The sequence below is a fragment of the Cervus elaphus genome, chromosome 20, assembly GCF_910594005.1.
Source record: "Cervus elaphus chromosome 20, mCerEla1.1, whole genome shotgun sequence".
Taxonomy (NCBI): Eukaryota; Metazoa; Chordata; class Mammalia; order Artiodactyla; family Cervidae; genus Cervus; species Cervus elaphus.
The window spans coordinates 75,215,650-75,229,813 of NC_057834.1; the positions used below are offsets into that span (position 1 = coordinate 75,215,650).

At 50.7% G+C, this 14,164-nt stretch overlaps 1 protein-coding gene and 1 long non-coding RNA gene across 2 annotated transcripts; one reads left to right on the forward strand and one right to left on the reverse strand.

The window, feature by feature from the left end:
• Positions 1-3,748: 3,748 nt before the first annotated feature.
• Positions 3,749-7,056, reverse strand: LOC122677235. The gene is made up of 3 exons (XR_006335733.1): positions 6,918-7,056; positions 6,509-6,573; positions 3,749-5,902 (listed from the first exon to the last, which is right to left on the reverse strand). It is a non-coding gene; the product is annotated as an uncharacterized LOC122677235 (long non-coding RNA).
• A 37-nt stretch (positions 7,057-7,093) lies between these two features.
• BARHL2 (BarH like homeobox 2) lies at positions 7,094-13,725 on the forward strand. The gene is made up of 4 exons (XM_043877175.1): positions 7,094-7,179; positions 8,304-8,976; positions 10,703-10,928; positions 12,669-13,725. The coding sequence occupies exons 2-4, from the start codon at positions 8,364-8,366 to the stop codon at positions 12,979-12,981; spliced, it is 1,152 nt and encodes a 383-aa protein (XP_043733110.1). The 5' UTR covers positions 7,094-7,179; positions 8,304-8,363; the 3' UTR covers positions 12,982-13,725.
• Positions 13,726-14,164: the final 439 nt, after the last annotated feature.

A 14,164-nucleotide genomic window follows, 5' to 3' on the forward strand; every position in this document is an offset into this window, starting at 1 on the left:
TACAAATATATTACATATTCAGAGTGATCTTGCCGCGGCGCCCGAGGGAGGGGCACACTCTCGGAGCTTAACATCCACCTCGCCGAGGGCTGCGGGACGCCCGGGCCGACCGCTGGCAACGGGAACGGGAAAAAGACCCAGATCGGACCTGCTTTGCGGGCGCTTCTTTTACACTCCTACCCTCGAATCTCGGAAAGAAATTCCCATTGGCAAGGGGATCCTAAAAGCGCCGAGCTAGGAGGCGGGACCTCCTGTTCTCGGCCAAGGGGCTCCAGTTAAGAGTATTTTAATTTTTTCACGACGGCCCTCCCAAACCTTAAAAACTTAACCAATTGCAGGCACACACACAAAAGGGGGAAGGGTAGCAAAATCAATCCGCCGAGTTCAAAGAGCCAGGGCGTGGGAGGAGGCTGCAGGGGGCTTGGCGCAGGGCCCAGTACACAGCGGAGGGTACTATCGACCCGGCGCAGGCGGCAGACCCCACCCGGTAGATACCTGGCTGTCTGTGGGTTTGTGTATGTGTGTGTGTCTCTGTGTTGGAGAATGTCAAACCTTAATCCATCCCACTGCTTGCCTGTCTCTTCTCCCCTGCCAGCCAAGAGCCGCCCATCCTGAGAGAGAAAAATGTGAGTGTGGGCACATTACGCACCATTAGGGAGACACTACGGTTTTAATGTGGCCTAATTAGTGCCGCTAACAGAGCAAATATTATTATATTGAATAATGATAATATGATGAAAATATTAATGCTTTTGAACTTTGCACGTGGGAGCCGTTCGTTCGGTTCTCCCGGGACAGCCGAAGCACGTCTCAGACCCATGAGCAGCCGCGGTCCGACGCACGTCGCAGACAAGCCGACAGGCCGGCTCAAGGACATACCTGTGTCTTTGCGGACACACACACCACACCTCGGCTACGCCATGTACCACCCACCACGCAGAACTCCTTTTAACGGCGTCCTCTTTTTCTCTGTAGCAGGCCGTAAAAAGCGAACCGTACCGGAGTCCGCTGGGGTCTCTTTCCTGCACTTTGGCTGTATACCCCGGGAATGCTCCGGTGTGCGCTCCGGGTGTGTTCCTCCTTAGCAAGGGCCGCCAGACAGGTGGAGTTTCCGGAAGAGGACCTACCTAATTAGCATTTAAATTTACACCCCCCCCCCCCGCCTTATTGCCAAATACTTTTCCCTTGGGAATTTGGTGCAAATCAGGCATTTAACAGTTAGAAAATGCGGAAGGCTCCTTAAAATGGAGATTGGAAATCTTAAATTCTCCTAGCGAGTTGGGAGGGTCAAGGGCATGCGGGAAGCGTGAACTGGTTGGGTAGAAGGTACGGAGTGACCAGCGGTGTACCAGCGTTCCAGACGATCAGCATACCCATTCCCTCTTCCCTCCTCTCACCCCATTCTAGTGGAGCCCCAGGAGGCCGAGACGAAGAGGCTGGCAGTCCAGCTCTCAATACCTGAAGACAGGCCAGCTCTTGGTTGCTGGGCTGGACAAAGGCAAGGGCCTAAGCAGAGCTTTCAAATTGAGGCTATCAGTCTGTTCCGCAAAGTGGGGAATGTGTGGTCCTGGCCTGAGAGCGCCCCCTCTCGGGCTGAATTGCTTCCTCCCCACTGCTTGCGGGTCCATAGTTCAATTCCCCGCATATTTTGGGGTCCCTCTTCCCAGAAACTATGTCCGCGCTAGCTGCTGTTGATTCAGTAGTTCTCCGCGGGCAGCTTCTCCTCTGCCGGGTTCGTCCGGACTAGAGATCGCCTCCTAGACACGTGTCCAGTTCAGAAGATCCTGGGACGGGGGCAAGCGGTTCGACCTGGGTGAACCCAGGAGTTGGTGGATGTTGCAGACTCCCGAGAGGCTGTCAGACTGGATGCATACCGCCCCCGCCCTTCCCTCGCTCAGTATCTGGGAACTCAACCCCGCCCGCACAGGAGGCAGGAGTCGGGGCGGGGAGCTTTCAATTTGTTCCAGTGATGGCTCTAACTTAATAAGGCGATTGATTAGCGCTCAAAGTGCCGTTTTAATTAGCCGCTTGTTAATTAACATCGCAAATGAATTTCCCCTTCCCTGATTGGCATCTTCACCCAGCGCTGTGAGGCTTTCCTCTCTGCTCTGCCTGGGCTCCTCCATTCCCTCTGAACCTCAGGAGTTAGTGGAAGAATCAACTTCTTTCATGAACCTTAGAGCCTTAAGAGTTCTGTTTATAGCAGTACTGACGTTGTCACACGGGGGCCCTTTCATTTCTCCAGGAGCCAGTCTTGAATGGAAATGATTTAGTTTAGGAGAGGTGAAATAAAAATCTCTCCCCACCTTCTCTCTCCGCCCCTTCAACTGCTTCCACTTCGTCGTTTTCTGTCTCCATCCCTGACTTGGAGGGAGACTTCATTCTACTTCCAAAATTTGGAACTCTAGAAAGTAGAAAGGAATAGATACGGGCTTCCCCTATTCTCTTACAGCCTTGGTAGGAGGGGGCTGGACCATCTCTTGGGAGCAAAAATCTAAGACTGTGTAACTTGCTGTAAAATTCTGCCGCTGAGGTCTGTGAACACACGTAGTTATTTCCTGTTCCCTTGAAGATGCTCCAAGAGTATTTTGTACCTTCCTGAAGTACACAGGAGAGATCCCTAGAGCCAATAAGCGCCCACACATTTGTAGCCCAGCACTCCAGTTAGGAGATTAAACGTTTGACAACCTTTGGATATTTTTGCACCATTATTACTCTTAGCTACCATAAAAATCCCTCACTATATATCCCTCTACTTGGGATACATCCCTTTTCTTTCATGACCCCCAACACCCACTTTGTTTCTTTAGGAAACCCTTCTGTTCCCCTATCTCCCCCCAGGGTAGGACGCCCCAGTCTTTCTTTTTCATCCTCACTGCAGCAGATTCATGTTGCCCTCATGGCATTGTAACAACTTAGCATGTTCAAGCTCCTGTTAACTCTCATTCTCAAGCACCTGGCACAGTAAGCATATTGTGCAATGTTTATGGGCTAAGTGAATGAACAAAATGAGTGAGCAAGGGAAAGTGAAAAAATACAGCTACTATATGTTACCTATAGCACCTCTGCCAAATAACTGCCACCTCTGCCTTGTTCATTTGTCAGACTCTTGCTTCACATTTTGTAAAGAGCTTATACATAGAAAGTCTTACTAGGTCATCACAAATACCCTATTCTAGGCAAGGATGATTCTCTTCCTTAATAGAGAAGGAAGTTGGTGACCAGAAAGGTTAAGTACCTTGTTCAACTACATTGGAAAGTAGCAAAATGAGACTGAAACTCCCTGTCCCAACGTCCTATCCTTTACATGTCTACTTGCCTTTCTGCTGTTTGCTGAGCACAACACAGATCTAACCCCCAAAGAGAGCCAACTTCACTAGGTCTCTTCTGAACTGCTGATCTTTGTGGTGAAGCTTATGGCTCTCACAAATTTTATTATGGCATGGGAACCACCTCTTAAAACTTTTATTTCCTTCGAACAATTAGCAATGACATAGACTATCATTTAAACCTGTTGTTCTGTTAAACAGTTTTCAGTTACCTTGTTCTTTGCTCTCACTTTACTTTTTGTCTCTCTCTCCTCCCAATCTCCACCCTTGGTTTCAGTTTAAGGGACTTAATTTCAGTGTTTTCATCAGTGTTTTAGAATATTATTTTCCTAAGCAAACAAGCTTCAAATCCTTAAGCAGTTGGAAATATACTGATAGGCTGAAAAAACAAAGCAAGCAAGCAAGGATGCGTTCAACGTTTCTGTAGCTTTGTAAACCGGGCGAGAGGTCACACTATCGTCAGCGAGTCAACCTGAGGAGGAGAGCTTATTTGTGTATCTTGCATCTTTTATAAAAAGAGACAATAGCAGGCTCTTTCGGTTTGGGGCTCTTGGCGCCGCCCAGTGGAGGGAAGCGCCTTTGCAGTTCATTCCCGTCAGCTGGCCTTGTCATCAAGTGGATCCTTAGAAGCATTCAAATTAAATGCGATAGGAAGAAACATCAGTTCTAACTTCATTGTAATCTATAGGTGCGTTTATTCAAAGTTCAGTTCTGTTTTTTTTTTAAACCTTATGCTCCAGTTTAACACAATCCCAAATACCAAATTTTGATTGTAAAAGAGGGCCACTGAGAACGTATTGAGAACTTGTTAAAATATTCGAATGTTTGAATCATTCCCTGTGGTGGGGAGGAAGCATCTTTAGTGGTGCTGAAGACTGATGTGTTCTTCAGAGCCAGCAAGCAAAAGTTCTTTATCATTCATAGTTGGCAAAAAAAAAAAAAAGCTTTCTCTGAAGGAATTTCAAAATCTTTCAAAAATTAAAGAATTCTCTTTCTTCCTTTGTCTTTTATTTCTAAGAAAATGAAAACCTGAAAGTGGAAGATCGTTTTCAAACCTATGTCCGTTTAGGGACTATATTTCTTTGTTAACTTCAACGGGAAACTCAGAGATTAATCCAGTTAATGCAGCTCCTTTTCTATTCGTGGGGATTGGAAATGTGACTTCCCTGCACCCTGTTCTTGGTCTGAAATTTGATTTTCAAATAAAAAGTTAATTATGCTTGCTCTGCTAAAAAGTGCACGACTTCTTTGGGTATAAACATTATATATACTCGGGGGAAAAAAGGCAAGAAAGGGACGTGTTTAAAGAAAAGAGAGCAGAGGAAAGTTAAAAAACAAAACCCCAGCTCTGAAGAATTTTTTCTTCAAGTTTGCCATCTAGTCTTCAAGTTCCTTTTTGGAGATTCAGGCCAGTACTACCTTTTCCTCCCGGGTAGGGACCCCAAGTAGGATCTTGATAAAAATCAAGATCGTATTTTCTCCCTCACAGTTGTCGTTCTCCAGAGTTGATCTCCTAACATCCCACCCAAAGAAATCTATGATCTTAACCTTTTAAGAAAAGCTCATCCGAGACATTTCACAAGGTGAGGCCTACTGAGCTTCTGTTTGTTGCTTCCCTTGAGAGTTTTTAGAAAAATGAACACGCCCTTCCCCCCAACACTTCCATCTTCTCTCTTCCTTTCTTTTTAGATTTCATTTTTTCGTCGGGTAATATTTCTGTCTCCCGTGCTAATGCTGTGTATTATTCTAAGCAAAAAATCCTGTCAAATCACCCAACACAAGCTGTGCGATCAGCCTTATGAGCTCTTGAGTCATTTTAGGCGTCGGAACAAAACAAAAACAGGTTTAAATGAATTATTTATCAAGGTAGAAAATAACTGATTTGTGCAATGCCTTCAGTTCAGGAACTTAAATTTGTTTTCACCCCTCTCCACTTCCCACCCAGAAAAAGCCGACAGGGAGGTGCGGCTGGGAGCCCCAGGTCTGGGAGGAAACACACCTCCTTTGGAAAGTTGGTGGGTGATGTCAGAATGAGAAGAACCGGAATTGATATTTGAAGGAAGAAAGATAAGTTGCGTCCGCCTGCAGCCTCAGGCGGCCCCAGCGCCCTTCCTACAGAAGCCAATTGTGCCAGGGGCGCAGGGGGCCCGGCTTTGTGGGCGGGACACTGCCGCCTTGGATAAGAGAGATGCCCTCTTAAATCCCAGGCCCGTGGTTCCGAGTTCCCCCCGCGTGAGGTTGAGGCCCGGCCGGCAGGCTCCCAGGAGGGTCTGCTTAGCCAGTGCGCAGTTCCCGCTCCAAAGGCGGCTGTTCCAACCACGCTCCAGGCGTCATTCAGGCAGTTCTCGGCTTCCCGGCCCAGAGTGGCGGGACTCCATCCAGCGGGCCCACCACGCGCTCCCGAGGGACTCCCCTCACCGGCTCAGGCCGCCGTCGGCCTCTGTCTGCTGCTCGCCCCGCGTCCCCGCCTCGGCTCACGAACCCTGGTTCCTCCGCCAAACTCCCCTCATCTTCTGAGAGCCGCCTAGATTGTACATCTCCTCCCCTCGGTCTTCCGTCTCTCCGCAGTTCTCCTAAGAAACACACCCGTAAGAAAACAGCACAAAGATGGCTAAGAAACAGCTCAACACAACCTGGAAATAGAGCGGGCTTTTTTTTTTCTGGGTCAAACATACCGAACTCCCTAGGAAAACGCAGGAAGGATTGACCTCCCACCTACCCCCTTCCGGACCGACGACTCACACAGATGTAGTTCCAACAGAAAGGCAGGATCTTGTCCCAGGAGGTCATCTGCCTCCCAGACACCAACCCCACCCGCAAGTCCTCAACAGAAAAAAGCCGGCCCCCAGTAAGAGACCTTCAGAACCGCAACTAAACCCAGATTTCAGCCCAGCCCTGGGAGACTTAAAAGGCCATTTTCTACCATCATTCTGCACCTAGTTACGGAAGCTATGCCAGCCACTCAGATTCATAGGTTCTTAAAATGGTAATTTGGAGTAAAATGTAACTCAGAGAACTTTGAATCATTCATTAGCACCTTATAATTACTCTGCTAATTAGGTTGACACGGCACTTAATCAGGAGTAATACGCCGTCTTGTCACTGGCACTTCCCATTACTCTGACATTCAACAAGAGACAGGTTGGAGACGTCCTAGAGAAAATAATGCAAGTTGATACCCTCCGACGAGGCGTCACAGTCAAGACACGCTCCAGGTCCCAAGTGGATCCACAGTGACTGTTTCCTTTCCAAAAGGGCGGCCGGAGAGGGCGAGGAAGGGGGGGGGGGTGGGGGGAGGAGAGAGAGAGAAGGAAACAGAGACAGACAGAGAAATTGAGACTGAGATCTGCCTGGTGGCGAGGAGGGCGTACATGCTGCAGCCCCACCACTCGCTTCCCCAGTCCCAGGCCAGCCTGATAGCACAGTGAACCTTGGCTGCCCTCGGCGCTAGAGAACGCCTTGAGGCATTGTTTTCCCCCGCTCGGGAGAAAGTGTCTGGCCACCTATTACTTCCAGCGCGGGCCCTGATTTGGAGACCAGGCTGGCACCCCGGTTTTGAGCAGCAGGCCACTTGTCTCCCACCCCTACCGAGAGTGCCTGGTGGACGCGGGTCCCTCTCCATTTCCCCTTCAGGGACCGGCTGCCCAGCTGGGCCAGATCCGGGACGCCTGGGCTCTTTGGGGGAGAATTCAGAGCTCGGAGTCCGCCCGCCCACCCAGAGCTCCGGCTGCTGGAGTTACACACTCCCCCCTGGGTTCCTTCAGGGAGTCCCTTCCTCTGCTCTCAGTGTCTTTGGACTATTCAAGAGCGTGTTTGAGGAGGTGCGTGGCGGCAGCGCTGGAGTTTAAAGGTAAGCCGACAAGATTCCTTTTCTCTTCCTGTCCTCTTTTCCCTCCCTCTTCGGACTTCTTAACGGCAAATCAATACTATTTTCTCGCTCTTCTCCCCCCCACCCCCCTTTTCTTTCGCTTTTTCTAAAGACTTCGATTCCCTTCTCTAGTCTCCCTGTGCTCCCTTCCCCTCTCTCCCTTTGCCCTCTCGCGTGATTGTGAACGCGCGGACCATTGTAGGACTAGGTATTTTGGTTGCAGGGAAAGGGATGTGCGGGTTCCGAAAAGAGCAGCGGGGCCAGAGCCGGGATCGCTGACGGGTTCGCGAGGCGAGCGCCCATTGGCTCCCGGCACGTCGGCGTCGCTAGCTCGCGCGGGCGCGGCCAATGGGGGCGCGGGGCCCGGCGCGCGGCCTCGGCGGCGGGGGCGCGGGCCCGGCGCGGCTCGGGGAGCGGCGGCAGTGGCCGTGACGTCACGGGAGGGGGTCGGCGCCGCCCGCTCGCCGCCGGATTACAAGCGAACGCGCCCGGCTGCGGCGGGAGTCGCTCGGCGCCGCGTCTCCGCTACCTCTTCCGCCTGCGCCTGCTCCTTCTTTTCCTCCTCCTCTTGTTACCGCGAACGTCGCGGCAGTGTCTGCTCCACAACTTTCCAAGAAAGTTCAGAAACTCGTCTCCGGGGCGGCCGGGTCGCGCGCGGCAGCTACCTCGGGGAGCCGCCGGGCAGCTCCGAGGGCGCGCGGCCGCCTGGGCTTCGCGGTCGCTGCACCTGCCACGTCCGTCGCCGCCGCTGCCGCCTGGTGCCAGGCTGTGGGCAGACCCAGGCGGTGGCGGCAGCGGCGGTGGTGTCGGGTTCACCTGCTGCCGCCTCGCCTCCGTCTGGGTCCCCTGCGCTGCCACCGCCGCCCCACGTGCGCTATCGTTCCTGGAGCGCACGCTCGGTGCTTCCTCAACAATTTTTGTAACTTTCCCCCCTCTATCGTCCTTTCTCCCAACTTCCACTTTTTTCATTAGGGTAAAAAAAAAAGTGTCGAAAGTGTCCACGGATTGCCACCTCCCAATTATCCTTCCTTTCCTCCCGCCCCACTTTTTTTTTTTTTTAAGCGGCGACAACATTGTTTAGTGTTATTTTGTTTTACGATCGATAGCTTCCTTTGCTTGGTCGGGGCGGCTGCGGAGCGGCGGAGTGGCGTGGACCTCATGTAGAAATGACAACAATGGAAGGGGCCAGCGGGTCGAGTTTTGGAATAGACACGATTTTGTCCAGTGCCAGTTCGGGCAGCCCCGGCATGATGAATGGAGATTTCCGCCCGCTCGGCGAGGCCAGGACCGCGGATTTTAGGAGTCAGGCCACTCCGTCCCCCTGTTCGGAGATTGATACCGTAGGAACGGCGCCTTCCTCTCCCATCTCGGTCACCATGGAGCCCCCGGAACCGCATCTGATTGTGGACGGGCCCCAGCATCACCACCACCTGCACCACAGCCAGCAGCCGCCGCCAGCCGCGGCCCCCACGCAAAGTTTGCAGCCTTCGCCCCAGCAGCAGCAGCAGCCGCCGCCGCCGCCAGCGGCCCAGCAGCTGGGCTCGGCCGCCTCGGCCCCCAGGACTTCCACCTCTTCTTTTTTAATTAAGGACATCTTGGGCGACAGCAAACCTCTGGCGGCGTGTGCACCGTACAGCACCAGCGTCTCCTCTCCCCACCACACCCCGAAGCAGGAGAGCAATGCAGCACACGAGAGCTTCAGGCCAAAGCTCGAGCAGGAGGACAGCAAAACCAAACTGGACAAGCGGGAAGAGTCCCAGAGCGACATCAAATGCCACGGTGAGTCCCGCCGCCTCGGCTCCCTCGGCCGTTTAGCTTCTCCTCCTCCTGCTCCCCTTCCGTCTCGCGCGAATCTCTGATGGGATCCGAAGGCGATTCTCAGCTTCCAAGGCGATCGGGCCACAGTCAAAAAGTGCAAGCGAGAGGGAGGCCGGGGCGTGCGATTTGGGCACTCATCCCAAGTTCTGTTTATTGTTAACATTTCTACATCCCCAACCCTCACCGCCACCCAGCTCCTTCCTTTGTTTTACTTCATTTTAATTTATTAGGAAGGGGTCAGGCGGAGGGGATCTGATGGGAAGTTCTTTCATATTTCGTAGTGCCTAGGGGTGTGATCACAACGTGGTGTTTATTTTTTAATGCAAATTATTGCGTTCCTCCCACACATCGTATTTTCTTAACACCCGCACAGGAATGATCAGATATAGTGAAGGAAAAAATACCGAGTTGATTAACAAAGTAACTTTAAAAAAATCATTACATAGTGATTAATACAGGGAAGGCCACACGGTAAAAGATTATAATTAGTGTTTCAATTTTTAAAAATACCCTTCCTACTCCATAGCCCTAACTAAATATCCGTATTTCAGTTAGAGTTTTGGCTCTTAACAAGTAATTGGGAGGTTGCATTTATGAATAAAATTTTATGGAATTGAATGTCTATTTTTGTAAAGTCAGATGATGGCAATGGAATTATTCTTTAACGCCCTTTTTCCATTTTCTCACCAGAAAATTTCATAAGTAAGGGTTCTGGTCTTTGCATGGCAAGAGTTTTAATATTCAAGGAGAGTTCTTTTTTCCCCTTTACTGATAAGTTGATTATTACTAATATTTGTCATCTCTGCGAAAGATGTATGCTCTCTGGAAGGTAGGATATTGCCTCTTCATTTTAGTATTGTAGCATTAGCATAATAGTGCCCAAAACAGATGTACAGTCTGGTCTGGCGATTTTTTTGTGCACCAACCTCCCCAGTGGGTCAATTAGAGAGATTATTGTTCTTCCTGCAGGGAAGATCAAGGAGCGAAGCAAAAAACGGGTACAAACAGAGAGGGATTGACATATCGATTTCCCAGCATTTCAGTAGAAAACCAAAGTTGACAAATAGAATCCGGAAATCTCTGGGCTGTCACCTGGATGGGCTCAGTGATTTTGAGCTGAACGCAGTGTCTGGGAGACATTCTTTCTGAAGCTTTAAGAGACCTGATGCAAGCAGTTGCAGAGAGCCAACATTTCCCAAGTGCAACTGAAAAAGGAAAACAAATGCCTATAACTTTTAGTAAACAGAAGAAGTAAAATGAAAAAGGTACCCCCTCCTCAAAAAAAAAAAGTTGAAAGATCTTTTAAAACCTAATAAATCAGAACATGTGAAGTCAGAGCGAAAATAATAAAGGAAAAGGATAGGGTCTTCCTCACTCAAGGAAATAATTAGGAAAAGGACCCTTTATCATAAAGTATTTTTTCATTTCCAAAGATCGGAAGATTCAACACTCTTTTGGAAACCTTAGAAGCTCCGCACGAGCCTCCACATTCAGTAGCTAGCAGTTGGTCCTCTTTCTCCATCCTGGCTAAGGCTCAAGTATGTGTATAAGGAAGGTGGCAGAATATAGGCCCCCTGCTCCCCCCGGACCAGTGACTGGCTTGGGAATGTAGAAGTGTGTGCCAGGAGGACACTCCATCCTTCCCCATTCCAGGCTACCTCACGGCTATGTCTGGGTTTCTGTGTAGGAACAAAGGAGGAAGGAGACCGGGAGATTTCAAGTAGCCGAGAGAGTCCCCCTGTGAGAGCCAAAAAGCCTCGTAAAGCCAGGACGGCTTTCTCCGACCACCAACTCAATCAACTGGAGCGTAGCTTTGAACGACAGAAGTACCTGAGTGTGCAGGATCGCATGGACCTGGCGGCTGCACTCAACCTCACTGATACCCAGGTCAAGACCTGGTACCAGAACCGCAGGTAAGGGAGGCTGTGGTGGGGAGCAGAGGCATCTGGTCATCCAGGTCAAGACAACTACATCAGTTTTCATCCCGTGTGGCCTCGGAGTCAGTAGGGACTCACAGGGCCTGGAGTGGGCAGTTGGGGGGGTTTCAGGCTGGAGTAGGCATTAGCCATACCTCCCAGGTAGCTGGAGTTTGGAGAATTTTGCACTTCAAAGTGTCTTTCACGTATGCTATTTTTCTCTCTCAAATCTGAGTGGCTGAAATTTCTGCCACTTTGCCCCCAAATCAATCAAGCCACACCTTCTCAAATCGAGACGTCCGTGTAGCAGACACTCAGGCCCATAAAACTGATGCACTGCACCCTTTTGGGCCTGCCCCAGGATAGTTCCAAATATCTATAACCAGTCACTCAATCTGGCTATAGCTGTTCTGAAGAGCGAATCCACTGGCCTCAACTTAAAAGTCCTTGCCTGGCCTGTGAGGCAGCCAGGAGGAGGGTTAGGGCTGGCAGTCGGTCAGACATCCAGACTGAGGGTTTGTCCCCTATTCTGGCCATGTCAGAGCCCTCCAGAAACCACAACTTCCCTTGAAAGGAAATTAGGAAAGGAGCTGGCAGTACTTGTAGGCCCCTGAACTGCAGTGGGAACACCCAAACCCGGCAACCTGGTGCCGAGGTTATGCCGGGTTTCTAAGCCTGACGGTCGTCTCCCTTGTCTCGATTTTCTCTCTCCCGCCTTTTCTCTCTCGTTTGTGTTCTAATCGTCCATAAGTGTGGTTGGAAATGCCCATCCAGTTGTCATCTTTACCATAATTTTCTGTCTCATTACATACGGTTTCAGCCACCCTAATTCTGTCGGAAAACATTAGTGTCATTTGTCGCCAATTTAAAATGGGCGACATGTTTATTAATTTGGCTGGAGCTGCTGGGTATGGAGGGCCCACCAGCCCTGAGTTCCTTCAGGAGGCATGTGAGCAAAGGCCTGCTGCCTCTTCTTCCTAGTGGGGGTGCGATGGGGGAGGGAGGAGACCAAGAAAAGCTGATCACAGGTTTTAATTGTTACTCTCTCCCAGAGGAGACAAGATTTTGAAATGCATTTTTCCCCTCCTGGAATGGCCCCGAGGTACTGTCCCCTTGGGAGAGCCCTCCCTCAAACGAATTCCGTTTTGAAACCTTGTCACCTTCCTCACTCTAAGCCACCCGCCTGCTGTAAGGTCCTGTCAGGCTGATGAGAGAGATGTGTCTCCACAGCCTTAGGGACCCAAAGGGGCAGGGGTCCAAGGCCCAGGAGCCTCTGTGTCCCTTTGTTTACGGTTTCTTCTCACTCGGTCTGGAGGAAAGGGGGAGGGGCAGAGAGCATACACTCTGGGATTGTTGGGGAGCCACTTGGGGAAGAGAATTAAAGGAGGGGAGAAGACTTAGAAAGAGTGGTCTCAGTTGATCTCTAGGAAAGTTCCAGGAAGTAGCCAAACTATAAGGATGGCAACAGCAGAGCAAAAAGCCAGGAGAAGGCAGCAAAGCTTGGAGAAATGTATTTATGAATGTCTGTTTGGGAAACTGGCTTGGGTTTGAGTGATTCTGTGAGGGAGAGGGTGGGATGGGGGCCAGGAGGTGTGGTTCCTTCGCAATTCTCAGCTCTCTCTAAGTCTTCCTTGTCCTCCCCGAGGAAGAAAAGACCAGCTAGGGGAAAGGACAGGCCCTGGGGCCTGGACTGTGCCCCCCAGCCGTGGGGTGCATGCACGTCTGCTTTTTTTTCAGGACCAAGTGGAAGCGGCAGACCGCGGTGGGCCTGGAGCTGCTGGCTGAGGCGGGGAATTACTCGGCACTGCAGAGGATGTTTCCATCGCCTTATTTCTACCACCCAAGCCTGCTGGGCAGCATGGACAGCACTACGGCTGCGGCGGCCGCCGCCGCCATGTACAGCAGCATGTACCGGACTCCTCCCGCGCCCCATCCCCAGCTGCAGCGGCCCCTGGTGCCCCGAGTGCTCATCCACGGCCTGGGGCCCGGGGGACAGCCGGCCCTCAATCCCTTGTCCAACCCCATCCCAGGTACCCCGCACCCCCGGTGAAGAGCGAGCCTGCAGACCCTCCCTGTCCCCTCCCCGACCAGGACGGCTGCCCCTCCTCTCCCCCAACCAGGCAGTCTGGCCTCCCTTGCAGTCTACCAGGAAGCAAAGAAGTGAGCGAGGAAGATGCTCAGCAGTGGGCGGGGGTCCCCCGAAAGAGCCAGCCCTCCGCACATCTCCCCACCCCCAGAGACAGGGCTGGAAAGCTCCCCCACAGCAGTATGACTGGCGAAAACGCTGACCCCACACAAGAGTGCGACCAGTAAGTGAAAACATCAACAAAAACAAAAACCTCAAGTTCTTTTTCAAAATGACTTTAGGGACAAGCAGGAGGGAGGGAGGGGGGTGGGGTAAGGAGGGAAGAAAGAAGGGCACGGAGAGGAAACTGCGGAGGCACAGAGAATTGTAGATATACAGCCTCAGATTCCAAGGCAGAGGGCGTTGCTGTGGACATTCCGTCTGGCCCAGAGAAAAGAGGAGGGTGACTGAGAACTTTGCACTGAATTCTCATGACCTTTTTTCTTTTGGAAAAGTGGCATGCTCCATAATATGAAAAAAAATGTACATTTGAAAGACTGAGTGATAAGTGATATATCATATTTATTATATGTTGTCCAAAAAAGAGTCACTTATATACCTTAGTAAAACATGATTTTTCTTTTCATGTCTTTTTGATTCAGTAAAATAAATGCTTAGACAAAAATATAGATTTTTTGGTGATTGAAAATTACAGAAATAAAGTTTATCTTTTTTTAACAAGTGATGAAATCCGAGGGAGCTGATTTTACTAAAGCAGAGTGTACTATGATGAAATGTGTCACTTGATTTAGAATTACCCAAAGTCCCTTCCGGAATATTAGGAATTTACAACATCTATAAAGACGTTGGGTTGACTTGGGTAAAAACAGCTCCATTTTTCATGTTGGCCTCTTCCGAGCCATTAATTTGGTACGTGTGAATTTTTTTCTTTTTAAGTGGATGATTTCAGAGCAGTTTGTGAGGCCGCAGGAGAAATCTGTGCTTGTAGGCTTGCTGGCCAAGTAGGCGGCCAACTGTCCCTGCTGCCCCGGCTGGCCTGGCAGCTGCAGCCGAACCGAGTCTGACCGCCCTTCCTCCTTCTCCTAGGGCTCCTCTCATCGGTGAGGGTCCGGAGCGCTGGGCAGCAGAGATGCCGGCAGGAGCTGGG

Coding starts and splice junctions, on each gene's coding strand:
- BARHL2 (XM_043877175.1), top strand. CDS start 8,364: ATGACAACAATGGAAGGGGCCAGCGGGTCGAGTTTTGGAATAGACACG. Junction 8,977..10,702: donor GAGCGACATCAAATGCCACG/GTGAGTCCCGCC, acceptor GTTTCTGTGTAG/GAACAAAGGAGGAAGGAGAC. Junction 10,929..12,668: donor ACCTGGTACCAGAACCGCAG/GTAAGGGAGGCT, acceptor CTTTTTTTTCAG/GACCAAGTGGAAGCGGCAGA.